The sequence below is a fragment of the Alnus glutinosa genome, chromosome 7, assembly GCF_958979055.1.
Source record: "Alnus glutinosa chromosome 7, dhAlnGlut1.1, whole genome shotgun sequence".
NCBI classification, from domain to species: Eukaryota; Viridiplantae; Streptophyta; class Magnoliopsida; order Fagales; family Betulaceae; genus Alnus; species Alnus glutinosa.
The window spans coordinates 13,162,060-13,189,389 of NC_084892.1; the positions used below are offsets into that span (position 1 = coordinate 13,162,060).

At 38.3% G+C, this 27,330-nt stretch overlaps 1 protein-coding gene across 1 annotated transcript; it reads left to right on the forward strand.

Annotated features, from left to right (window-relative positions):
* Positions 1 to 1,074: 1,074 nt before the first annotated feature.
* LOC133874236 (aladin) lies at positions 1,075 to 26,038 on the forward strand. The gene is made up of 14 exons (XM_062312107.1): positions 1,075 to 1,375; positions 1,516 to 1,571; positions 1,678 to 1,857; positions 2,416 to 2,530; positions 2,673 to 2,772; positions 2,901 to 3,080; positions 3,426 to 3,484; positions 3,622 to 3,709; positions 3,818 to 3,893; positions 11,138 to 11,237; positions 16,195 to 16,246; positions 25,230 to 25,367; positions 25,559 to 25,646; positions 25,740 to 26,038. The coding sequence occupies exons 1-14, from the start codon at positions 1,318 to 1,320 to the stop codon at positions 25,800 to 25,802; spliced, it is 1,353 nt and encodes a 450-aa protein (XP_062168091.1). The 5' UTR covers positions 1,075 to 1,317; the 3' UTR covers positions 25,803 to 26,038.
* Positions 26,039 to 27,330: the final 1,292 nt, after the last annotated feature.

The following is a 27,330-nucleotide window of genomic DNA, read 5'->3' on the forward strand; positions in this document are numbered from 1 at the left end:
AAAAATTTATAAATTTTTCAAAGATTCAGGTATGAGTATTTTTGTAAATTTCGTTAAATTCTGACCAACTTCTAAATCCTAGCAATTGTTTTTCTTTTTTTATTTTCCTAAAAAAAAGAAGGAGTATTTTGGAAATTTAGACAGAATTTAACGAAAAATTCTAACGGATGGTTGAAATTGAAAAAATGGATAATTACACCATTGGTTCCCGTGGTTGACTTATATTACAAATCACTCCCTCTAGTATCAACATGAATTCAGATATCCCTGTGGTTGGTTTAATTTACAGATCGATCCCTAGAGTCAAATTCTGTTAAAAATTTTGACAGATTCCGTTAGACGTCACGTAAGCGCCAATAAGATGGCGACACGTGTCCATCTTAATAAAAACATATAAATATATTAAAAAATAAAACTTATTTTTTTTTTTTTAAAAAAAAAAATAAAATTTTTAAAAAAGGTTTGGGGGTGGCTTGGCCACTCGCAGAGGTGGCCGGGGGTGGCGTGCGGCCACCCCCTTTACTTTATTTTTTTTTATTAAGATAGACACGTGTCGCTATTTTATTGGCGTTGATGTAGAGTTTATGTGACGTTTGACAAAATTTATCAAATTTTTTTAACGGAATTTGACTCCAGGAATCGATTTGTAAATTAAGCTAAACATATGGATCTCTGAATTCAAATTGATACCAGAGGGAGCGATTTGTAATTTAGGCTAACCACAAGGACCAATGATGCAATTATTATTTGAGAAAAATTGAAAAATAGATATCTTACGTTGACAATTTTTAAAGTTTGGATATATTTTTTTAAAAGTTATGAAAGATTAGAGATTATAATGAAGTTCACTTTTTTTTTTTTTAAATTTTTTTTTTTTATTATAATACAAAACGTTTTAGAAATCTTATTTATATCACCACTTAAACAAGCATTTCACATATGCTTCATATGAAGCGGGAGATAATTGGTTTTACAAATGGGGCAGGATTTAAAAATTACATAGATTCCAGTAAAAAAAATTAACAAAATTGTGTCTGAACGAGTGATTTAATTACAAAGATTGTAGAAATCAAACTACAATCTGTGCAGTTAAATTTGGAACTTCTCCAAACAAGGTTTAGACAAAAGCAGCTTGAAAAAACGTATCGCGGGAACTCGCCGGGAAGGGAGTTTTTGGTCCCAAGAATCAAGTTCCGGAAATCAGGCTGAAAACCAGTCCCCCTTTAATTTGCCTTCAACACTCAGCACTCCGCGGCCGGTCCGCACTGGGAAGCAAAATCCATACCTTCCCCGGCTTCCAGACCTACAAAGCTTAACATGCCTTCGTTTCCTCAGCCTGGTTCCGTCACCATCTGTGAAATCAATCGAGACCTCAGTATTAACTTCTCTCTGTGTGTGTGTGTGTGTGTGTGTGTGTGTGTGTGTGTGTGTGTGTGTTCAGTTGCATAGAATTTTAGGGTTTGTGATTCTGAAAAGAAGAGTGTTAGAAGTAATACTGACGCATAGATTCTGCAGTTACCGCGGAGAACCTGTCGGACGATGGAGCCAAGGACACTTACGGCAAAATTCTTGTGAGTCATCGTAATGCTTTTACGTGTGTGCATTTATATGTTTAAATCTATTTCTGTATGTACATGGTTACGCCGGTGTGAAATTTTTGGAGGTAATTGGATATAGGGAATGGTATTCAGCCCGGTTCCGTTTCAGTCCGATCAAACTGCGCCGGCGAGCTTCGAGCAGGACACAGAACAACAAGAAGGAAGGATAACCTCTGATAGGGCCCAGAGAAAGGGTTTAGTGGAAACATTGCAGGGAATTTTCAATCGCTCCATCAAATGCCTCTTTCATCCTAATGATGTATGACATTTTTCCCACTACACTTATAATTTTATGGAACTAAATGCTCGTGTGACTTATAAGTAAAAGATTTTCGGTTTACCAGTTCAATCACTACTTGGTTGAACAATGTGATTTTAATATAAACATATCTTCTTACGTTCGAATCTCCCCTTCCCCCTCTCCCTCCCCTTGGGCCAATTACTTCAAAAAATAAAAAAAATCTTCTCTTGAAACCAAGGGAATTTAGATGTTCTAAAATAATCACGTGGATTGGTAAATGATACCAATTTTTTTTTTTTTTTTTTTTTTTTTTTTTTTTTTTTTTTTTGTGGAGGATCTGCATTGTCTTATGTAGGCATGTGGTGTATTAAGTTTTATGTATATGAATTATCAGTATATCACAAGGCTTGCTGAATGTCTCAGACAACTCTAGAACTTTATTTTTTTAACTGTTCTGGTCATTTAACTGGATGTTAGCATTCTGCGGAATTACACTCAAGAAGCACATGTTTCAAGAAAGTGGTTAAAGCTTTCTTGGATTTGACAATTTGTGATCTCACATTATAAGCTTTACAGGTAAACTTGTTGCCGGAGGTTGATCTTCATGGAGTAAGCTGGCACCAACATAAGCATATTATTGCTTTTGTATCTGGGCCGAATCAAGTTATAGTTCGTGACTATGAGGATTCAGGTCTGTAACTTATGCAGGCTGTCAATAAGTTATCATTTTTCCCACAGCATGAGTTTCTTCTATGCTAATTTCGTTGGTATCTTTGTTGTTTTAGAGATTTCTCCTTTTACCTTATTTCCAATGCAATTTATAATCTAAACAGAAGGGAAGGATCCCTGCATACTAACCAATGAGTTGCAAAGAGATGTTAAAGTACTTGAGTGGAGGCCAAATGGCGGGAAGATGCTGTCTGTAGCATGCAAGCAAGTACCATAGTTGTCACATTCCGCTTATTGAAATTTATATGTTCATATTAGGTTCTTATGAGATATGCTATAAATTCTTAATCTCCATGCAATTTCTCAATAATTGGATGGAATGTAACTTTCAGGGGTGGAGTTTGCATTTGGGCTGCTTCTTACCCAGGCAATGCAGCATCTGTGAGATCTGGTGCTGCTTCCTTCTTGGGAACCATCTCTAGAGGCTCTGGAGGGCAATATATTCTGGTGGATTTTCTTCGAAATCCTAGCGATGAACAGATTAGTGCACTCTCATGGAGTCCAGATGGAAGATATCCAAACCAATTTCAGTACTTTATTAATATTAGTTCCATTTATTACATGAATTCTAGATATCAGCCTCATTATCATCATCATTATTGCTTGTGCACGAACTATGGTTGTCTTCTCTCTTATGCATATGGCAACTTCTAATCAAACTTTTTACAAAAGTTGCATTAGACTTGTAGTAGTGTTGAGATATTTCATATTTGAACAAAGACCTCTTATTTCTGACGTTGAGCCTTCATTTATTTTTTGACACTGTTTTTATGCAGCAGAAGTGGGCTTTCCACATATTATTTTCCCTGAGGTTTTGTTAAGTAGTATAATGTAGAAATTCCTTGACCTATGTTCACATATTTGGCATCTGCCTCTTACGAGAGCTCAGCATTTACCATATGGGATGTTGCTCAAGGTATAATAACAATGTTGTCCCTTGTATTTCTGTGCCATTTGTCATTAGTTTCCTTTGGCACTCCTTTCTGCTTGCCAAATGCTGTTGATATCTTATTTATCAATATATATATTTTTATTTCCTAATGTGATTTCCAGGTGTGGGGACACCCATTCGACGGGGATTAGGGGGTATTTCAATGATGAAATGGTCGCCTACTGGAGATTACTTTTTTGCTGCAAAATTGTATGGTCATTAACCTAAATAACTGCACTTTGATCTAACTTATCTTCATCTTGATTGAACGCACATCAGTTTAGGGTATTTTAAGCTGATTAGCTTGTTCCTTTGTAGTGATGGAACATTTTGTCTTTGGGAGACAAACACATGGACATCTGAAACATGGTCTTCAACTAGCGGATTTGTCACGGTAGATGAAAATGATATTTACTTCATTCACGAATTATACAATTATTGTAATCTTAGAGGTTTTCAACATTTGAACTATATATATTACTCCATAAACTCTTCTTTTGGTTTTTATTAGGTAATTGAATTTTTATTTGTGAGTTTCAATAGTTATTGAGTTTGGACTTAGTGATCAAAACCCATTAAGCTCAAGATCATATTAGGGGTTAGGTATTAGTTGTCTATTTATATAGAGCTAATGTTTTCTACTCAATATGCAATTCATGTGTAAAACTTTTCAGAAGTTATGAAGCTTTATTTGAGGTTTGTGTGATGTAATCCTTCTTCAAGCCATGATGCGAATGAAACACTAGGTGGGATCCTTAAGAAATCTAGCTTGGGATGCCTAGAAGCTTGTCTTTTATCTTTAATTTACAAAAGCTCATCCAGCCTTCAAACTTTACAATCTGACCTAGATTTTACACCCTTAACCTTAACAATCCTCGCCATAGAAAACCTAAGTCAGCCCACCATAATCTAGGAACAAAATCCATTTAAAACTGGTCTGCTATATTACTCAGGGGTACTGTTCTCAGTGCTGTATGAAAACATTGTTGTGCTGTTGTCCTATGTCAGATTATTTTTTATGAATAATAATTTATTGAAGAAGAAGAAGTAAAGCTCGTATACATGAAAAGTATACAAGAGAAGCAACCACCCTATTGGGAATAAAAAGTTAACAAAATCTACAAGATTGGGGGAGAAGAAATTAGGAATAAAAGAAATAACCCAATCGAAAAGGGACCTCGATCAAGAATGAGGCTTTAATTGCAGCACATTAGTCTTCTAGTCTTTGAAATTATTTCTCTCCAAATGCTCCACATAAGTAAAGAAGGGATGGCTTTCCATATGACCTCTTTGGGATGTCTCCGCCGTTGCGTCTCAACATTGAAGTAATTCTAGGATATTTCCCGGCATGACCTATGAGATTCCAAATAAAATGACAACCAAGTGCCATATCTCACTAGTAAACTCGCAATGGATGAGGTGGCTTACGGTCTCCTCGCTCTTCTTACAAAGACAACACTAGTTGACAAGGGTAAGTCCCCTTCCCCCCCCGGGCTCCTAAGGTTGTCAATCGTAAGGGTTTTACCCAAAGCTGCCGTCCAAGTGAAGAAGCAATACAAGGTTGAGCCTTTACCTTCTAAATGCAACCAAATTGTAACGTATTGTAATAGCTCTGCACTTCAAACCCATGATTACGTGTTGGGGACCATAACATTGTATCTGTCTCTCTCGGAGAGGTTTTCGAAGAGTATAAAAGATCAAGGAATGCAACCAAAGACTCAAGCTCCCAACCTGGACTGCCCTGAGAATACTCGGGTTCCAATGAACATTAGAGCCGGAAGAATCCAAGTAATCGGACGCTAAAGCCTCTTTGTCCGGAGCTATAGAGAAAAGTTCTAGGAATAAGGAGATTAGTAATTCTAAGCCATGTGGGAGGTCTTGCCATCAAATCATGGTGTATCTTTTTTCCTGTATATTTTTGGAAGGGGGGGTGGGGGGGGGAATGGAGTTGTTTTGTGCTTGCCTACGATGAGGCTTGGATATGAACTACTGAAATTGAAAAAAAGAACAAAAAGATTTGGCTTCCATTGCTGCTATGGCCCAAAGCATGTAAAAGGCTTTATTGTGTGGTGACAGAAGGCCTTTGTTATGAAAGTTATGCATAATAAGAGCCAGAATAAGTTCATTGCACCTGATGATTTTCGGTATCAAAGGCCCTTTACCAAGTATTAGTGTTCTCTTGTAAATATGTCATATAGTTGATGCAATCAAATAATAAAAAGAACAAAAGAAAAGGATATGGGCTACTTCGAGAGAGCCGTGATCTCCAATGGCTACTTCGAGGGAGCCGTGACCTCTAAATACCAACAAAGGTTCTAGGTTTTCATAATATTCAGCATGCTATTACGGCTAGGTTATAAGATATAACCATTAGGTCTAGCCGTCATAACATAATCACCAATGCCCCAGAACAAAAAAGAACCAAACAAGATACAAAAGAACCCAACTAAGAACAATAAAACCCACTACCCGTCAAGGCACAACAGACCTACAACATATGTGCCTTGCCTTTCCTACTCCTAGAGGGGTAATTCGCGTTACCATAGTTAATGGAACTATGCAAATTTAGAAGCTCCCTTTTCCCTTTAGACTTTTGGCGCGCAAAAAACTGGAACTCCTCCTCCTTGGCTTCCCGAATAGCCAAAGCCTCCTCCCCAAAATCCCCATCCATCGCCCAATCTAATGGCAAACCATCCCAATAATCATCTTCATCCTCCTCCCACATCACAATCTCCCCGTTATGATCAAAGCCAACTGGCCAATTCCGAGTTTGGGAGAAACCATTCAAGCAACCACTCGAAGGGGAAGAAGGACCTACCATCCCGTCATTGTTGACCTCCTGAAGCGCCACGGTAGGGGCTGAAATCGGGGGAAGATTGAGAAACCCCTTCCTAAAAATGCCCTGATTCACTGGCGTCATTGCCTTCTTTATAGCAGGAGGTTTTGCCGCCTTCTCAGCTGGCGGCACTCCACCTGAAACCCTCTTATCAATGAAGCCAATTGACATCTTCACAGCTTGCAAAGAGTCAGAAAGTAGCCCATCATTCCACTTCACAGAATGCCTTTCCCTCAATTTTTTTGCCCTTCTGTAGTAACACTGGAAGGGCTTAGAAGCCACCACAGGGAGGGGAGAATGCAGCTTCTCTCCTAAAAGAGCTGCACCAGCGAGAGATGGAGCGGCAGAAAGGGGATTAGGAAACTGAAGTTTCCCCAAAGGAGTAAACTTAAAAGAAGTAGAATCAGAACCCCCCGGAAAACCTAGATCCGGTGCCGGAGAAGGGGGGAAACCGAACCTATTAGAGGCTGGATTCACACTCGAGCTAGAAACCGCCGAAGGCACCTGGGACCTGCTCGACTCACCCCCGGAAAAAGACTCCGTTCCTGAATCTGTCCCTGTAACTGTCGCCGACGAGGACTCCGGCCTAGGATAGATCCCGACATCAGCCGAAGAAGCTGGACTCACGCCCACTTTATCTCCCAACGCTGACACCTCCAAACCCCCAGGAAGAATCCGATTCAGAACCAACCCAGAGGACATCTCCGATGTCGTCTCCGGCGAGGTTGGCGGCGGACAGGAAACTTTAGGTTTCCGCTTGAATCGGGTCACACGAAAACTAAAGGTTTTCGAAACAGCCCCGACCCGGTAAATCGGCTCAGGACTCTCCCCACGGCCCGGCCCAAAGCCAAATAAAAACCAGAACCCAACTTACGCCACGTCCACAATCTCGAAGTTTCAAATTTCAAATGAGAGTCCTTACCCTGCGGACATACAATCTGGTCTTTGCCCAACATATCAAGCCGGTGAGCCTCCAAAGAAAAGAAATCCACCGCCAATCTCGGAAAATCCTCTGCATGCCGCACCGCCGGAAGAAGATCGAACTCGCAAGGTGTCGCCCGCGAAGCCCTTAACCCGGACCGACCATCACCCACTATGGGCATCTTCTTCGCAACAGTGGTCGAATCCGCCCTCACAACCTCCGCAAAAGAAGGCCCCGTCCACTTTGGAGCCAGGCCCAGAGTCAGCCGATCTTCCTCCACAACCTTCTTCTCCGGTGTAGATGAGGAGCCGAGCCTGCCACTCACCGAACCTGAGACAAAATCGACAACCTTTCTCAGCTCGTCTGAGAATTTAAGCCATCCCCACCCTCCACGGCCCTCAAGGATAACAATGGATCCTTTCCGACCGCCCAACCCGAACATAGTCGCCTCTAAATAGCGCCCAGCTTTATTCCCACCTCTTCGAGCAATTAGAACCTTCGAACCTTCTCTAAATGACTTCACAAAGACTTGCTTTGTCGGGAGACCCAACAACACTTCCAACGTCGACGCAAGCCATTCGGCGCTCTGAACATTCAACAAGACCACACCCAGAAAATTTTTCCTCTTCTCCTCCACCCTCAACGTCAACGCCCCACCCAGAATCGAGAAGGTGAAAGCCTTCGACTCCACTAAGAAAACCTTATCCATCAACAACACCCCCGGGACTATGACGACCAAACCCAAAAAAACTACATCGCCGAACAAAGGACCACCCAGACGAAACAAAAGACCGAAATTCAAAGCTAAAGGACCAGACAGGAGGCTGAAAGAGATAGAGAAAGTGAGAGGACGGATTAGAAGTCGAACCCCTAGCTGGACGCGCTCTCACGCGCCGTCACTAGGACAGAGATATGAGAGAGAGAGAGAGATAACATAATGCAGGAAAATAAACTAAGAAGGAAATAAACTAATGGAAAATACATTCCTTATTAGCTAAAACACTTAGGAAAATAATATATGGAGATTCTACTTCTTATTCACCGCTGTCTTGGGGATTCGGTACTGCCATGTGTGCTGCCACGTAAGCCCTAAAATTCTGAACGTATCAATAGTATAACTAGATTTCTTTCCGGAAGAGAAAATAAAAAAGAAACACATTCTTAATGACATAATTTTTCATAGGTGATACACTTTTGCTTGTGTGTGTGTTTGTGGGTCCTGGTTCTGGTCACCTTCAACTGACACCACCACCGGTTGTCTTTATGGATGATATGGTGGAATTAGTCGATGAATTATGGTTAGGGGTGAAATGGCACTCGAACCCAAAGAACTATCACAAGAACTCTGGCTCTCCCGGCTAGGGGTGTAAACGAGCCGATCCTGAGCGGGTATTGCCTGTTCGGGCTCGGCTCGTTTAACAAACAGTAAAGCTCGAGCTCGAGCTCGAGCTCGACACGAGCTGAAAAATCTTGTGCGAGCTCGGCTCGCGTAACAAAAACTATTGTCCGAGCTCGAGCTCGAGCTCGGCCATTTTGGTCGATCCCGAGCTCGAGTACTCGGCTCGAGCTCGGCTCGTATCATAATTTAGATTATTGACTTTAGCAAAAAAAAATTAAAAATTAAAAATTAAAAATTAAACCACAAATTTTCAAAATAATGTGCACTTGCACGTATTAGAATTTTGCAATAAAAGCAAACAATAAGGCAATTGCCAATGAGTCTAGAATCTGAATTACAATTATCTATGAATCTATAATAAGTAATTAAATATAGTCAAATTGATCATTATGAATTTATGAGTCATAAATCATAATTCATAACTACCTACTAATAATACTAATATTATATGATCATACGATCTAAGTATTATCATATGATAGCATATTTAATGTATTAACATGATTTAACAACTCGTATGATCTTAAATCTTAGATCTTAGATCACGTGATGTAATGATTATTAAGTATTTAATGATAAACTCATAACAAATAATAAAGTGATTGCATATTTTATATTTACATGTCATATGACACAATGTTATATTATTATATGATCATATAGCCATATAATCTTATTATATAACATGAATAATATGATTAAGTATACAAATTGTCATTATATCATATGACTAATAATTAATTATTGATATTATTCACTTTTATTATTTTATATACCTATAACCAATTAATATATACTAACTAATAATTATTGTTATTTATTACTTAATTTATGCTTATATATATATATACGAGTCGAGCCTTAATAAACGAGTCGATCCTTATACGAGCGGGTTCACGAGCTTTAGTCGAGTCGAGTCGAGTTTATACGAGTTTGCATCGTTTAATAATCGAGTTTGATTTTAGTGTTCACGAGTAGCTCATTTAATAATCGATTCGAGCACGAGTCGAGTTTATTCGAGCCGATCTCGAGTAAGCTCACGAGTAGCTCAGCTCGTTTACACCCCTACTCCCGGCTGTGCTCTTAAGGTTGACTTTCAGAAAGCCTATGACACAGTTAGATGGGATCCAGAACATCGGCCAGTACTCATTTTGAAGTGCTGGTGGAATCGATCCAAAACCATTTTGAGTTGCCTCCTAAAAAAATCATTTTTCAACAAGAATGCTGCTTGGGATTTATCACTGCACATTGTACAACACACTTGCCTGTAACTGACCAAGACCCTTGTCCTGCCTCTAGACCTTGAGACGGGATTCCGCAATGGCTTTCGCGCTAGCGCAACTCAGTCCGTTGCATACTGCCATTGGTAGACTGATGAAGTCTAAAAGGCTGGCTTCCAATTGAGAAACAAAATCTAGTCATTGGAGTTAGTTAAAATTTCATGTGATTCAGTAAAGAGAATATAAATTCTTGAAAGTGCTCTTTCTCGGCTATTTGATTAGCAAGGGTGTGATTAGATCCATCGGCTTGTAGGAGTATGTATGGTGGGTAATTGCATGTTGCACCTCCATCCACTCTATAGATTGAGCGGTTGGTCGGGATTGCAACTGCTAACATTCCATGCTAGACGGAATCATTCGATGAGGGAGCCCATGGTGGAATAATGAGCACCACCCTACAAAATGTCCTACAGGCTTCTTTGAAGTACGAAGGGGTTGATTGAAGTGTGAGATCAGCCCAAGATTAAGGCCGAGCAACGACTTTCACTTCTAGTGGTAAGGCCGATGACTACACGGACTCTATACAAAGTCATTTGCGATAGTGAAGCCAAGGGCAGTACCAAACAAAGATATATCTTCCAAAGAACAAGGCTTTTTTCTAACAAGCCAATTCTTTGGGACCTGCAGATCAACTTTTTTCCTATTAAACTCTTATATATTCGTGGACTCTTCTTAGTTCCGTTGGTATAGTAGGTAGAGCCATTTTTTGCTCCTTATTCCCGACATGCTATGGTGCCCTGTGGTAAACCACTGCACATAGACGGTCTAAGAATAAGAATCTGGATCTTTTTCAGCACTCCCTAGGAAAGGAAATTCTTGTTCCCAATTCTCCATCAACGTGGTTATTTAATTATAATTGAACAAAAGCGAGGAGCGAAATCGAGTTTATGAGGTGTAGCCAAGTTTATGAGGTGTAGCTGAGTTTGCGAGGTGAACATCCCCTGAATAGCATTTCGTGCAGCGGTTTGGGCAGCAAACGGATAGGGGTAGCACTCGGTCCACTTGATCCGGGGCAGCTCGTTGGTGTGTTATTTTTTATTTTTTTAAGTTGTCCTTATAGGAGAAGACAAATAGGAAGTTGCAGTTGTTGATGCATTATTTGTCAATTAATTCCGCTCCTTTACTTATTCTTAACTTTCTTTACCATTGTTCATCATCCAGTAGTGGAAATTTAACTAGTTTTTTGTTCTTCTAAAATCAGGGGGCAACTTGGGATCCTGATGGGCGTATGATACTAATTGCTTTCTCAGAGTCGTCAACATTGGGATCTATACACTTTGCATCAAAGCCTCCATCATTAGGTACACAAGCATTATTTTTGGGATTCTTATGTTGAGTCATTAACTATGATGTGTCCAAACTTTGTAGAGGCAAAGGTATGAGATAGGGCATTGCATGGTAGTGTGATTGGTGTAAGCCTTATGATCTTGTGTTATATATTACTCTCTCTATCCTATGTTGCTGGTCCTGTATATACTTTTTGAAATGTCCCAAAATAGCTGTCCACTTTCCTAGAATAACACAAATTCTATGAGTTTTCTAACTACCCTTATTTTGTATTAAAATATAATAAAAACTAAATAAAGGAGGGGTGTATTGAAAAATAATGCCTTTGTATGTGAATGTGAAAGCAATTATTAATGTTCCCTTAAAAAAGTTGAAATCCCCTTGGAGGACCCACAAAGTGAGGGTGAAGGAGGGAGTAACATTAACTTGATTGCTTGAAGTAAATTGGTAAAAACATCTGAAACGTGTCTGTCTGTTGTGTTTATTGCCATGAGAGAATTGCTGGAATCCTTGTATATGTGTGTCTTTTGCAAATCTAAATGAAGCAGAGTTTTGGAAGCTCTAAATAAAAGATAAAGAAAAGGAACAGGAATCAAAATGAGAGACAAAGGTAGTAGATTTAATAAATTGAACAAAGATGTTGACAAAATTGAAGAAATAGAGCTAAAAAAGAATAATCAGCACATTGGTCTACAAATAGATAAAATAGATTATTATATCAAATCACGCTGTGCGTCTTCATGGAAAATAGTCTTCGGAAGATGAAGCATAAATATTTATCATGCCTAGGCTTTTTTAATGTTTTGAACTCTATAGATTCTATGAGGTCTACTCAAGTTCATCTAATTGTTTTAACAACTAAATATATGTACTGAAGATTATCTTGTTATTTTGGAGAGGCCTGTGCTAAAATTTAAACATCAAATGTGCATTGTTCTTCTTCACTCAAACTTTTCCTACTAAGGACTTGGTGCAGGTGGGAGTTTCCCATCTGGGGTCTAACAAGACCAAAGAATTAGAACTTCTATGATTATGTGCTTATACTTGGACTTTGACACTTCCATGATTGTCTTTATATGCCTATGGACTCACACCTAAAGATTATTAGATATTTTCAAATTATTCTCTCTTTTTATTTTTTTCAACACTTCCCCTTAGTTTGAGATTTTCTTTTTCATCACATTTTGACTCTCTATACAATTCTAGAGGAAGATTAAAAGACTCATATAGGATTTTTAGGAAATTCTGAAGTGCTTTTCCACCAATTCTCTTTGATTTGAATTTTTTTGACCTGAGGTCTAACAAGACCAGGAGCCAAAATTTGATGCTTAAATGTGTGTATACTTGGACACTTCTAGCCCATCTTATTTATTTGGGAAAAATGCTTTAGAGGTCACTGAGGATGACTTTTTACAAATCACTTCCTAAGGTTTAAATTTTGTCGATTTACTCTCTAAGGTTTCATTGTTATCAACTAGATCCTTCACTTTACCTTTCGTTACAGTTCTATCGGTGTTGCCACATCATACCCAATTAGAAAGTGACAAGTGTGCCCTTTTTAAAAAAAAAAAGAAAAAGAAAAAAAAAAATAAAATTACAAATATAAATATAAAAAGGGGAAAGAAAAACACGAGAGGTGGAGTGTCCGCTCGAGCCACCCCCACCTTTAAGGTGGCTGGTGAGGCCATCCCCACACCTTTGGAGAGTGGCTCGTGCGGCCACATCACCTCGCTTTTTTTTTTTTAAAAAATAAAATTAAAAGCCCAGTACTCTACCGTTGAGTTAGCAACCCGAATAAAAATGTATAGTTCCAATTGTAATAAAAAATAAGAGATTGAATTTCACAGTTCAATCAAAATAGAAAAAATATTTCTAATCGATTTTGAACATAACATAAAAATGAACATATCAGATGCAAATACAATGACGTCTAAGATAAAAATATAGATAAAGATAACTATGGCGATGCAAGCGCACCCCTCGGCGTTGGAAAGAGAAGGCTCATATGATGTAGTGTTGAGTGCCTCCTGTAGGTCTTGGGTTTTAGGGTCTAGCGGGTTTGTTGGTTTTTGGGTTTTACGCTTTTTTTAATTTATTTTTATTACTTATTAAAAAAAAAATATAGATAAAATCAAAATTTATAGACTACCACAGATTTTGTTCGTATGTGTCCATTATTAGCTTATAATTAATTTTTTTTGTTTTTATTTATTTTTTATATTTTAATTTATTTTTTGATATTTTGATATATTTTTTTTTATTAAAGGTTACATGTGTTGCTTTATGATTGGGTATGATGTGACAACACCGTTAGAAATTCAATAGAAGGATCTATTTGACCCAAGGCTCTCTAGGTCTCGGGGATGTTCTTCTCCAGCACTCACCCCCAGTAGCTGTCAGATTTCTTCGGCGCAAGTTAGTTATCAGGAGGTTTTTGTGGATGGTCCTCGCTTGTAGTGACGGTTGTTTCTCCCTCCTATTTGGGCTGTAGCTCATCAGGCATTCCCGCCGATGACAAAGATGGGGTGTCGAATGGTGAGGAGGTCGAGGTTCCCTCCTTGGAGTTTCAGGATGCCATTGAAGAGGACCTTCTTCGGATTGTAAAGCTTGCGCGTCCAAAGAACAAAGATAGGAGGGAGGTGTTGAATCTAAATAGCTCTATTAACTACGACGATGCAAGCGTGTCTTCTCAGCTAGGGAAAAACAAGGCTCACGTGTTGTAGCATGTATGCTCCATGTGGGTTTTGGGTTTGAGCATATTAGGGTTGAGGGTTTATTGGTTTCTTCTTGTGGGCAGTTTTTGTTGTTCTTGTCTATACTTCCTGTGTACGTAGGGATGTCTTACGCTTTTTTTTGTTTTTTGTTTTTTTAAATTTATTACTTATATAAAAAAAGGATCTATTTGATAACAATTGAAACCTTAGGGAGTAAGTCGACAAAATTTAAACTTTAGGCAGTGATTTGATAAAAAGTCACACTTCAGGGACCTTTGAAGCATTTTTTTTCCTATTTATTTTAATTCATGAGCTGGAATGCCTGCATGAATCACAATACATTAACTTTTCACAGTTTGATTGTCTTTATACTCTTGTCAAGCTTTGGAAGATTAATGGACACTTGTTGAGATTCTTAGAAATTTTTTAATAATTATTTCAACACTCCACTTAATTTGATTTTTTCTTTTTCATCATGGTTCTTTTGTTGTTATATAATTCTATAAGGAGATTGGCAAATATATGTCTAAGAGATTTGTAGGAAGGTTCAAATTGCTTTTTCAACACCCCTTAATTACTTTGCAGATGTATATATATATATACACACACACACACACATAGGTTTTTCTATATCAATTTATATATATATATATATATATATATATATATATATATATATAAATTGATGGAGAGAAGAACCTATGATTAGCTTTTCGGGAAATTTCTAAAGGAACAATATATATCCAAATAAGGATCTTCAAATTCTTACGTTTCAACTCTGTGGATTCCAAATACTTTGATTTGAAATCTAAATTCTTAATTGGTATGTAAGTTCCAAACTTATCCCTAGAGAGGTTTAGATGGTATCAAATTACTTTTTTCAATGCTCCCCATTATTTTGAAATTTTCATTTTCACCAAAGTTTAATTATCTTTATACACTTCGATAACTGTATGGAGGGGTTTGAAACTATCATTTGGATACTTCCATGGTTTATGAATTCAGGTTGCTCTATGAATTCAGATTTGAAATTCCCGTCTCTCCCCTAACTTTCTTGGATCCCTCTTTCTTTCTTTCTCAAAACACTAAATAGAAATAAATAAATGATGAGGAATTTTTTTTCTCATTTATAGTTATTTTTCCATTGAAATAAAAAAAGGGTAACAAATTTATGCTTACATAAATGAAAAAACTAAATAGCAGCAGTTTTTCCGGTTCTACCTTTCCTGGGCTGGCGATTGTTGGGGAAGGAAAGTCGATAACAGAGCTCGGTTCTGGTGCTTGAAATTTTAGCAATTGAGCATGGGCATACATATATGCAGAAATCTGGGGCTGATTCAAAGTGACGTCATTAGTAATGTAAGAAATTAATTTTGTTGAGATGAAATTGAATTGAAGTGTGTGTGTGCGTGTGTGTGTGTGAGAGAGAGAGAGAGAGAGAGAGAGAGAGAGAGAGAGATGGCCATTTGGTAAGTGAATCTGAGAAAGCTTATTGGTCAGAGAGAAGGGGGAGGGGGAGTTTGTAATATCCCGGTCCCATTTTGGGAAGAGATTAGTAGCCCACAGAGTGAGTAGTTTATAAAGATAGTTATGAGTGGTAAGTTTTACATTGTCTAGTTACTAGGTGAAACTGAGTTTTATAAGTGATTCTAGGAAAGTTCTAAATTGACTAATCTTTTTGGGGTGATAGCGCAGATGTGGCCAGCGCTTTTCCTTGCGTCGTTACATACCTTTATTAGTAACCAGCTCTTCATGTGTAGAGTCAAAGTTCAGAGTTTGATAATAGTTTTCTCAACCATTCCACTGTACAAAGTACAGCCTCTTACGGATTTATCAAGCATTTTTTCTGCAACAAACAAATTTTATCAGCATATTATGTTCCATTACTTGAATAAAGTATCTCAACAGACCTACATCTTTATTGTGATTACCATGATGAGCTTTCAGATTCAAAATTTCCTGGCAAATTTGCCAGGCAATCTCTTCCACTTGTAACAATGTCTTAAACGTGTAGAAATATCAATTTAGCGTGCTTTCGGGCTGTGGACCTTTTATATTCTGATAATTACCCATGATGTTTGCGTGTGAAAGTATACACGTGTGTGTGTGTCTATATATATATATATATATCCTACAAACATATTTACATACGTACATATATGGATAATGATATTGCTTTAAAAAATAGATCAAGGTATTACTTGTTAGCGGGCATGCTTTGTTTCTTGCCAATGATTTTTTATTTATTTTTTTCCAGATGCACACCTATTACCAGTTGATTTGCCAGAGATACTATCCTTGACAGGCAGGTAGAGATAAATTCACCTTTGTGTTTAATTGTACTTTTGGTTTGGAAATGCTCAAAAATTTTCTTTAAATTTTTTTTTTCATATCCTAAAATCTTTTTGCCTAAACTAATTCTTGAAAGAGCTCGTTATGAGAGAAGTCTTATTTTGTATGCTCTGGGGCCAAAGTGGAATTTTTTGATGGTATGATGTTGACCCTAGCGAAGCTGGATACCTTTCTTTGTTAGTCTTGGCATGATGTTACTGGAATGTTCTTGATTAAAGGGACTCATGTTTATAAATGGGGATACTGATGCCTATTTTCAATTTTGTGCCAAATAAGCTATTCTTTAGTGGAAGTAGAAATCTTTTTTTTTTTTTGAAACTTATTGAATCTTATGCATATTGTGACCTCATTTTTCCACATAAAGTAATTTTTTTCATTAGTTTTCCATGGTATGAGTGAGCATAATTTTCTGGCTTCATAGGCCTTAGTGAGCAACCCAGTTCCTTGTTGGGGACAGCAGAATGTGGTACCGATTTCTTTTAGGGAAATATTAGTGAACAAAAGCAAGGGCATTTCTCTTCTGAACTTACAAAAGATGAGGAGAGGTCTGGTATTACACTGAATTTTCTACTGGTTACTCTCAGACCAAAGAAACTAGCATCTCTTCCTTTTTATTGTTCTCAAAAAGATTTCCAGAACCACATTTATTACTCTTGATACATGAATGGTACTTCTACTCGTTCATGAACTTGTGTGATACATGGACTTGTACATTAACTTCATTAACTATATCTAGATGTGAAAATTAATTTCCAACAGTTTCCTTAGTTTTGAGAAATCTACCACTCCTAACTTCTCTAAAAAAGTAGCGATTTTTTAACAACCAGCTCTATTAAAGCGATGGTGAATTCCAATATGCTTTGTGCAACTGTGAAACACAGGATTCTTGGTCATGGCTGTGGCAGACATGTCACAGTAGATGGTTGTGGCGGATGCTTGCTCTTGCTGCAAATCTCTAAGAAGTCTTCTAAGCAAAGGCATTTCACTATCTGCGCTTGTGGCTGCTCTGCCTCTGCTGATGACAATGCCACTGTTTGCTTCTTCAATGACCAAGATGTTTGTACAAAAGACTACTACAACACCAGATATAACCTTTGATCCCATACTACATAGCCTGACTTGCTCATCCTATCATTAACCAAAGCTGCCCAGTCACTGTTGGTTAAGCTGACTGATTGACTGCCTGCTTAAGCCTGGTATAAAATTCTGAAGTTTTTGGTTTGCTGGATGTATCTTGAAATCTGCTAAGCTGCTGCAAAATGAAGCTTTCTAGGTTCATTCATAAGTATTGAGAAAATGCCACTGTATGGACAATGTCATGCCTTGTGTTTGCGAGATAGATGCGTGGTCCAACGAGTCTCCAATACTCTCATCAACCTTCTCCTTACCATCATTCTTAGGGTTAGTTTGGGTTTGCGATTTCAGAAAATGCGATTTAAAAATAGTGATTTTAAAATGTGCAAGTTTAAAAAGTGATTTTTAAAAATGCAGTTAAGTGTTTGACAAAATTGCAGTTTGGCATTTAAAATTGCAGGTTATCCTTTAAAATTCTGCGTTTTCAAAAAAGTACCCCATTGTCTATGATTTGAAAAAACAGTTTTCTGCGTTTTCAAATCGCAATTTTTTTAAAAATGCAATTATCAAACGATTCATTTTCTACAATTTGGTTTAAAATCACAGTTTTTGTTTATGAAATCGCAATTCCAAACGCACCCTTAGAGAGCTTGTTATCAACTGTCATAGGTGTAGCTCAAGGCTTGCATTGGGAGATGTAAAACTCTGAAAGATCAGTAGCATATTTTTCTTGAGAAATAAAATTTCTCCCATATTTCACTTCCATGCCTACAAAATATCTCATAAGGCCAAGGTTTGTCATCTCAATTTGGCTCATAATAGCTCTTCTAAAATCTACAATTATTGTTGAAATTGTTGCTCAAACATATCAAATCATGTGCATAAAGACAGTATTAGAAAGTCATGGTAGTCTTCACATACAGTGGGGACTCACATGGGCTTCTTTTGAATCCTTGCATCTAAATTTGTGTCGATGTTTCAATTTTGCTATTCCAAGCATGTGATGCTTCTTTCGACTCATAAAACACTTTTTGGAGTGGATACCCCTTATCTTCTTGTCCTTTAATCACATGGCTGCTCTTCATAGAATTCGTCACTTTCTCCATTCAACAAAGCTGAGTTCACGTGTAGTTGATCAACTTGTAAACATGTTTCAGCTCCTAGTGCCAAGACAGTCCTTATGGTCTCCATGCGAGAAACAGATGCAAATGTCTCATTGAAACCAACTCCTGGTTGTTGCATGTATTCTTTAGCTAGACTTTCTGAAGAGAACCATCTTCATTTTAGTTTGTGTTATAAACCATTTGAGGACAATAACTTCCTTCCCATTTGACCTATCCACAAAGCTGCCTTGTACTATTCCTCTCAATCATCTTCATTTCTTCCTCCTTAACTTTTACTCAATCTTCCTTTCTGTTTGCATCTTCATTATTATATAGCTCACAGTTGTGATAAGAAACGTCATATGATTCATAAACTTCTAGATGAGACTTCAAATATTGGACTTGATGGTGGCAAAGGACTTGGGCTGGTTGGTGGAGTGCCTGTGCTTGATAGTGGCACAGACATGCCTTGTTCATCTTTACTTGTGTCTTTTGCCTCATCAAATCTTGCTAGAACATGCACTTCTTTATTCCATTCCCAGGCTTTCATTTCATTAAAAATCACATCACTTGAAATCATCAATTCTTTGGTGTTGTGGTTGGATAAATGATAGCTCTGGATTCATCACTGTATCCAATAAAGATGCATTTCTCTCCTTTTATAGCAAAATTTTCTCAGTTTTGAGGAGAATGAGAGGGCTAAACGAAGTTGACAAGCGGTTGAAAGTCATACATCTTTTAAGGTAGTGGAAGGCAGACATTGTTTGCTTATAGGAAACTAAGCTTGAGTTTATTTCTATCAATATTGTGAGAAGCTTGTGGGGTTGTCTTCATGCTGGCTGGTGCTACCTTCCTTCTAGTGGAGCATTCGGTGGTATTCTTCTATTGTGGGACAAGATGGTTGTGGAGAAGATTGAGGTTTGTGTGGGGGAGTATATGTTGTGGCTTGCTCCTTTAGAAATGTTACAGATGATTTCACTTGGGCTTTTGCAGTGGTCTATGGTCCCAATATTGATAGTCGTAGAAGGTCTCTTTGGGAGGAGCTGGTTGGCATTTTTTGTTGGAGGGATTTGCCTTGGTGCATCGGAGGTGACTTCAATGTCTCCCGTTTCCCTTGCAAAAGATCAGGGGAAGCTCATTTTCGTCCCGCGATGACGGACTTTTTAGACTTTATTTCTGAGCTGGGTCTCATGGATCTTCCCCTTTCTGGGGGGTCGTCTACGTGGTCCAACAATTCCTCTTGGTTTAGACTTGATCAATTTCTCGTCTCTTCGGATTGGGAAGTTAACTATCCTAGGTTTCTTCAGAATAGGGTTCCTAGACTGTGCTCGGATCATTTTGCTATTCTTCTTGACTGTGTGGTATTCAAGAGGGTAAAAAACCTTTTAAATTAGAGAATATGTGGCTGAAAGAAGCTGGTTTTGTGGATAGGGGGAGGCAATGGTGGTCGTCTTATAGTTTTCAAGGCGCTCCTAGTTTCATTCTGGCTCTAAAATTGAAGACTAAAGTTCGATCTTATAAGGTGGAACACTCAGGTGTTTGGTAATGTCGATTCTCTTAAACAAGCTCGCCTTGAGGAACTGCACACTTTTGATAGACTAGAGGCAGAGAGAGTGTTAGACTCCGAAGAGAAGCTTAGTAAAAGTCTGATCTCTAGTGACTTGGAAAAAGTTACTCTTCAAGAAGAGATTAGTTGGTGGCAAAAATCAAGGGTTCTTTGGCTTAAAGAAGGTGATAAATGCACTAAGTTTTTCCATCGCCTTGCTAACTTGAACCGGAGATTCAATTTTATAGTCTCTTTCTTGTTAATGACTTAGTTACTTCTGATCCTACAGTTATCAGAGATCACATTGTTCAGTTTTATGACTCTTTATTTTCAGAATCACAACTGGGGGCCTAGATTGAATGACCTTGCTTTCGACTCTCTAGAGGTGGAGGAGGCCTCTCGGCTAGAGCTCCCGTTTGAGGAGAGGGAGGTCTTAGAGGTGGTGAAAGGTATGAATAGAGATAAGGCCCCAGGTCCTGATGGCTTTCTTATGGCTTTTTTTCAAGATTGATGGGATGTCAGCAAAACCGATCTCATGAGGGTTTTCCTAGATTTCCATGCTCATAGCTATTTTGAGAAAATCCTTAATGTTTCCTTCATTGCTTTAATTCCGAAAAAAGCTAGGGCGATTGATATCTTCGACTTCCGGCCTATTAGTCTATTAATGGGGTTTGTAAGATCATTGCTAATAGAATGAGTCCTGTTATGGAGAAGTGCATCTCTAAGTCTCGAAATGCTTTTGTTAAAGGTAGGTAAATTTTGGATTCGGTCCTCATAGCTAGCGAATGTTTGGATAGTTGTCTCAAGTCTAGCGATCTTGGGTTACTTTGCAAGCTGGATATTGTATAGGCTTTTGACCATGTCAACTGGAATTTCCTTTTGTACATGATGAGAAGGTGTGGTTTTGGGGAGAAATGATGCTCTTGGATAGTGCATTGCATATCTTCGGTTCGCTTCTCCGTTTTGGTAAATAGCTCTCCAGCTGGTTTTTTTAGTAGCTCTCGTGGGTTGATGCAGGGCGATCCTCTATCTCCTTTTCTTTTCGTTATAGTCATGGAGGCTTTGAGCAAAATGATTATTGCTACTATTGATAGAGGTTTTCTCTTAGGCTTCTCTGTGGGTTCTAGGCCTCCAGCCGTAAATAACTCACACTTGTTGTTCGCGGATGATACTTTGGTTTTTTATAGGGCCAACCCTAAACATCTCCGCTATCTCCGAGTTCCACTCTTATTTTTCGAAGCTGTTTCTATTTTGGTTCCTGTGGGCAATGTGGACAACATGGGGGAGTTGGCTGGCATCTTAGGTTGTGGGACTTCCTCTCTGCCCTTGAAGTATCTTGGTATTCAGCTAGGGGCTTCTTACAAGGCACTATTTGGGATGTCATTGGGGAAAATATGGAGCGTCAGTTGGCCAGTTGAAAATGGATGTATTTGTCCAAAGGTGGCAGGGTCACCCTTATTAAGAGCACACTTTCCAACCTACCTACATACTTTTTGTCCCTCTTACCCATCCCTGCTATTGTGGCTAATCGTATTGAGAAGCTCCAACGAGAGATTCTATGGGGAGGGATTGGTGAAGAATTTAAATATCATCTTGTTAGATGGTCTAAGGTTTGCTCTCCGATCTCTGAGGGAGGGTTGGGTATCTGTAACTTGAGGATGTTCAACCGCGCCCTTCTAGGTAAATTGGTTGTGGCACTTTGGCATTGAGAGAGATGCTTGGTGGAGAATTGTGGTGGATTCCAAATATGGCTGTTTAGGGGGTGGGTGGGGTTGTGGAAGAATCCAGCAGGAGCCTTTGGGGTGGGATTATGGAAGAATATTAGAAAAGGTTGGGAGACTTTTTCAGGCTATACCAGATTTGAAGTGGGGTATGAGACCAGGATTAGCTTTTGGCACGATTTATGGTGTGGGGATATGACTCTCATGGCAGCTTTTCCAGCTCTATTTGGTATAGCCTCTGCGAAGGACGCCTCTGTTGCAAATAATCTGGAGTTTTTGGGTGGTTCAAACCAGTGGAATGGGAGCTTTGCTAGAGAAGCGCATGATTGGGAGGTGGATGTTTTTGGTTCTTTCTTCTAGGTGCTGCATTCAGTTTTAGTTAGAAGAGGCGGCGAAGACAAGCTTTGGTGGATCTCTTCTAAAAAAGGCTTATTCAAGGTCAAGTCTTTCTTTCACTCATTGGCTTGTTCTATAGGTACTCGCTTTCCCTGGAATTGTGTGTGGTTGACCCAACCCCTTTCAAGGGCAGCCTTTTTTTCATGGTCGGCGACTCTTGGAAAGATCCTCACTTTGGACAATCTCAGGAAGCACCATGTTATCGTGATAAACAGATGATGCATGTGTAAGAGGACGGGGGAGTCCGTGAACCATCTTCTTCTCCATTGTGATGTAGATTTTGCTTTGTGGTATTCCCTTTTTAGTCGCTTTGGGTTGTCTTGGGTTATGCCATGCCGGGTAATCGATCTGCTTGCTTGTTGGTAGTTTTCGGGTCGGTCGAGGAGTGTTACGGTGTGAAAAATGGTGCCCAATTGCCTTTTTTGGTGCTTATGAAGGGAAAGAAATAACCGGAGCTTTGAGGACGTGGAGAAGACCTCTGATGAACTTTTATCCTCCTTTTATCTCACTTTGTATCTTTGGATTACGGCTCATGTGTTCTCCTTATCTTTTAGCTTTTTTGATTTTCTTATTCATTTCTCTAGTTAGGCGTTTCCTTTTGTATACTTCTAGTGTACTAAGGGGCGCCTCACGCTTTTAATGAAATTGGCTTATTGCTTATCAATTTTTTATTTTTTTGAGGAGAATATGATGATAAACGAGGCAGCTAAAAATCTCCAAATGATCAACTTTTGTTTTCTATTAAAACAAGTTTCATATGCGTTACATTTTGGACAGCTCTTGCCAGAGATCTGTTAAGGATATATGCTGCTATGTTTACAGCCTCGGCCCATAATTTATTCTGCTGTCCTTTCTTCTTCATCGTGCTTCTTTCCATCTCCAAAATGCTTTTGGTTTTTCTGGCCCAGTCATGCCATTCTGTTGGGGACTTTGGGTACTGTTCAGCTACCTCCTTATGTTTTTTTTTTTCCCAGAATGGCTTGGAAATAAATGCACCACCACGATCAGTTCTTAGGCTTTCTATCTGATGGCCGCTTCTCTTTACACAAAGGCCATGAACTGAAGAAAAATAAAATAGCTTTGATTTCTGCTCTAGAAAATATAACCACATCATCCTGGAATAAATGTCAACAAAGAGAAGAAAAGATCACCTATTCTTAAGATATGGTGCCCTAGTAGGACACAAATATCAGCACGGACAAGTTCAAGTGCTTCTTTTGATCTCCGTGCAGTCTTTGAAAATGGTAATCTGTGCATTTTTCCATAGATGCATCACACACTCCCATTAGATCAATTGATGGGAGCAGAACACCATGTATCCTTGTCTCAATAATTTGAGACTTTCAGTATTAAAATGGCCATATATCCTATGCCAAAGTATGGATTTATCCATATTTTCAAATTTTTAGGCAAAATCTCCTTTGTGTAGCATAGAGAAGGGGAACACCCTATTAGGAGACATCTGGACTCTAGGTACCATTTGTTTTCTCTTCTTATCAACGATTGTGCACCAATCTTCATCAAATATCAGCATATAGCCTTTTCATCCTAATTAGCCCACACTCAACAGCTTTTGAGATAAAGAACATGAAGCACTCCTTTGAAGTTTAGAAGTACCTTCGTTTAGATTGCACAGCACTGACGCCTTTGCCTTCCACCTTTGCATATTTGCCATTTCCAAGCTCCTCTTTGAATTTAAACATCTCACCCAAGCTGATAAAGCTTGTTTTGATTCCCATCACATGGCTGCTGCTGCAGCTGCTGTTCAGGACTAAGTATCTTCTTCTTGAGAATGTGCATTGCTTTCCTCAGAAAAATTTGCTTTTTTCTTCTGTTTCTGTTGACAATCTATTTCAAGATGGTCAGAATTTTCGCATTGAGTTTATTGTTTAAACCAACAATCCTTGGTGTCATGATTGTTCTTTTTGCAAATATTGTATCAAGGAGCATTTCTGTTGTTACTTCTTGAGCTTGATTGGCTGTTCTGATTGTTTCTTTCTTTCCCACAATCATGGCTGCTATTTGTTTTGCCTCTTTCCGATCTGAAATTTTGTGGCTGATATTTTTTCTTTTTCTCTCTCCGTCCTTTTTTTGAAACAGTTTGTGATTGAAAGGCTTGCTCCAATGGTTTCTCTGTGAACCTGCTCGTTCTTTTCTCATGGCTTCAATAGACCATTAGTTCATACATGAAAATTTGGACTAATTTTTGGCTTCCTCTAGTGCCGCAACAAATTGCTCAAATTTTTGGGATTAACTTCTTAGGATCTTTTCAACAATTTTATTTTCTTATATCATATAACGGCAACTTTTAAGCATTTCACTATTTTAGCGACCCAACTTATCAAAAAACTATTTTAGCGACCCTGGAATAGAAATCACAACATTTTCACTATCTTTTATTGCAAAATTGCCAAAATGTCTGCATAAGGTTTAAAGCTTGACAAAAGTGGTGTTGTCAGAGCCTTGAAACTCCCTTTATAAGATCTCCCAAGCTACCTTTTTCTCTTACCTCCAAAATTATAGAAAAGATAGATATATGCTTAGCCCCCAGCTGAATACACCATAGGGCATTCACATATCTCATTACGTTCTCCTTGTATTCCTTTAGTTATGCTAGAGTCCTCGGAGAAAAGTTTCCCGTCTGTGGTGGTTTTTTCATAGCCATATTCAATCACGTCCCAGAGGTTTTTTTGTGAGATAAAGAGGGCCTTCATTTGGCTGCTGCTATAGTCATTGTTCTCTCCTTCAAAAATTAGAACCTGACTTGGAGCGTATCAGAACATTGTGTTAGAGCTGGTTGCCATGTGGTCTGAAAGAAATGTGAGCTGCAAAGTCCTGCTCTGATACCTCTGTTAGAGACAAACAGAAAGCTGTAAGGAATTTCTTTTAGGGAAATGACTTAGATCACAAAACCTGGGGAGTGGTCAATTAACTCTGTTGTTATGTTGATTTGAAAGAAGCTGTTTAGGGTATTAGATTTAAGCGAAGGTATTTTTTAAAGGCAATAATCTGAGGGTAGATATATCAGTTGTAATGTACACCATGTGTTGTGCATGGTAACATTCTGGACCAAACAATTTACATATGTTACTTCATTCAGTCAGGGCATCGAGAAGATAGCCTGGGATGCTTCAGGAGAGCGACTGGGTGTATCTTACAAAGGTGGAGATGAACTATACAGGGGTCTGATCGCCATATATGATACTAGAAGGACTCCCCTGGTTTCCGCATCACTAATGTAAGTTTATTGTTGTCATTTTGGTTTAGTGCAAGTAGCTTTTTTTTTTTTTTTTCTTGAATTTTCTGTTGTTTAAATGGTGAACTTGTTCATTCATGCCTTATCTTATAAAGCTTATTGGCTCTGATAAGTTTTAATTGAATAGATTAGTATTTTAGACGGCACTAATCAATGATTTTTGGCATGATCAGTGGGTTCATTAGAGGACCTGGAGACCATCCAAAGCCAATAGCATTTTCATTTCACGACAAGTTTAAGCAGGGGCCGCTGCTTTCTGTGGTAAGTCCAAGTAATTTTCATGGCATTCTTTTGTGCTTAATGAGTGTGGTGGTGTGACTGATGAATCAATTTGTATGGATCTTCCTAATGCAGTGTTGGAGCAGTGGATTTTGCTGTACCTACCCTCTTATATTTCGTTCTCATGCTATTCCCTAGTGTTGATCCTGTTTGAATGCTGTCTTGTCTGTGTAGTTTGCAATGCAAGAAAGAGGAGTGTTTGTATGATACTCTGACTCTGTAGGAGAGTATTATTTGGTTTAGCTTTTGGGAAATACTTGTTGTTTTGCTGGCGCTGGGTGTTTGTTAAATGTTAATAGATGAGCATCCATTTCAGTTGGTTGGTTTCAACTGAAACAAGGACTTTCTAATAATAGATTATACCATCCTCACTCGACCCCTTTTATCGGCATAATTACCATCATTTTTGCTACAAAACTATTCTACTATCACCGCCATTGCAATCAAGGCCACCTCCACTGCCACCAATGCATTTGCTACGGGGACAGGTGCCTTACTAATGGTAAAATAGTAGACAAATAATGAAAGGGAGGACTCGTGTAACTTTTTCTAAATTTCATTATTAGCTGAAATTGAAGTGGAAGCGGTATGTTTATATAATTTCCATCAAAGCATGAGGAAGTTATTTATTTATTTTTTTTTTTTTTTTTGTGTGTTGTAGCTATAAAAGAAATTTCGTCCTGGCCAAGAACCATATAATTGGAAATTTAGTGAAATTACCAGAAATTTTGGAATTGTGCAAGTTAATTGGAAAAACATGATTTGAATTTCTTCAAATATTTTTTTCCTAATGATTTCCCTAATAAAAATCCTTTTGTCCATAAAAAGGAGAATTCCTTATTTACAAAATAAATTCAACAAGAGAATAAAAGTTTAAGTTTGGATTGCGTTAGGCAGATTGTATCCTAAAATTTTGATAAATAAATGCATCCAGTTGGTCAATGGAATAAAACCAAAGTCAGTAGAGAACTAAGATTCTTTAAATTTTCTTATGAAATAGATAGAAACAAAGTCATGCCGACAAATTAATTTTGATTTGTTATTTTCGTTCATTTTTGTGATTATTCTACTCCCAACTCATTTTTTTTTGATTTATTTATTCTATTCAATAAGGAGAACATGGGTTCCAATGAAGCAAAAACCAAGAGTGGGTAGGCTTCCCAACCATTGGTCCAAACATAATTACAGTACTTGAAATAAGTACAACTAAAAATTAGGAAATGAGCCAAAATTAGTTCGTCCTCTTTATCTTGAGTTAAGAGCCAAGAAATGGGCCACACAAGGCGACTTTTGAAGCAGGCCAAGAGTCAGGCCTGCTTGAAGTCTTTTGCAACAACAACCGACTTAAAGCTGCGGAAAGAGGAGAAGCACTACCTTAATTGCAATAGTCGCGCGGATAGTAATTATATAATGTAGATATTTAAAAGTGATAGCCGCATTTTGCAGACAACCGCATCCGCATTTTCATCGTATAACTACCGAGACAAATCTCTACAACTTCCCAATTATTCCTAATGCCATATCAAGTAACAACCTGGGACCATGAAGTGTAATCACCCGATATGCTCGGGAGAATCTCCCATCGTTGCAATAAGAAATGGGCAAGAGTCCATACCGTGTAGTGGTGGGAACGACAACTTCTAAATAAGGGGAGGTGGTCTCTATT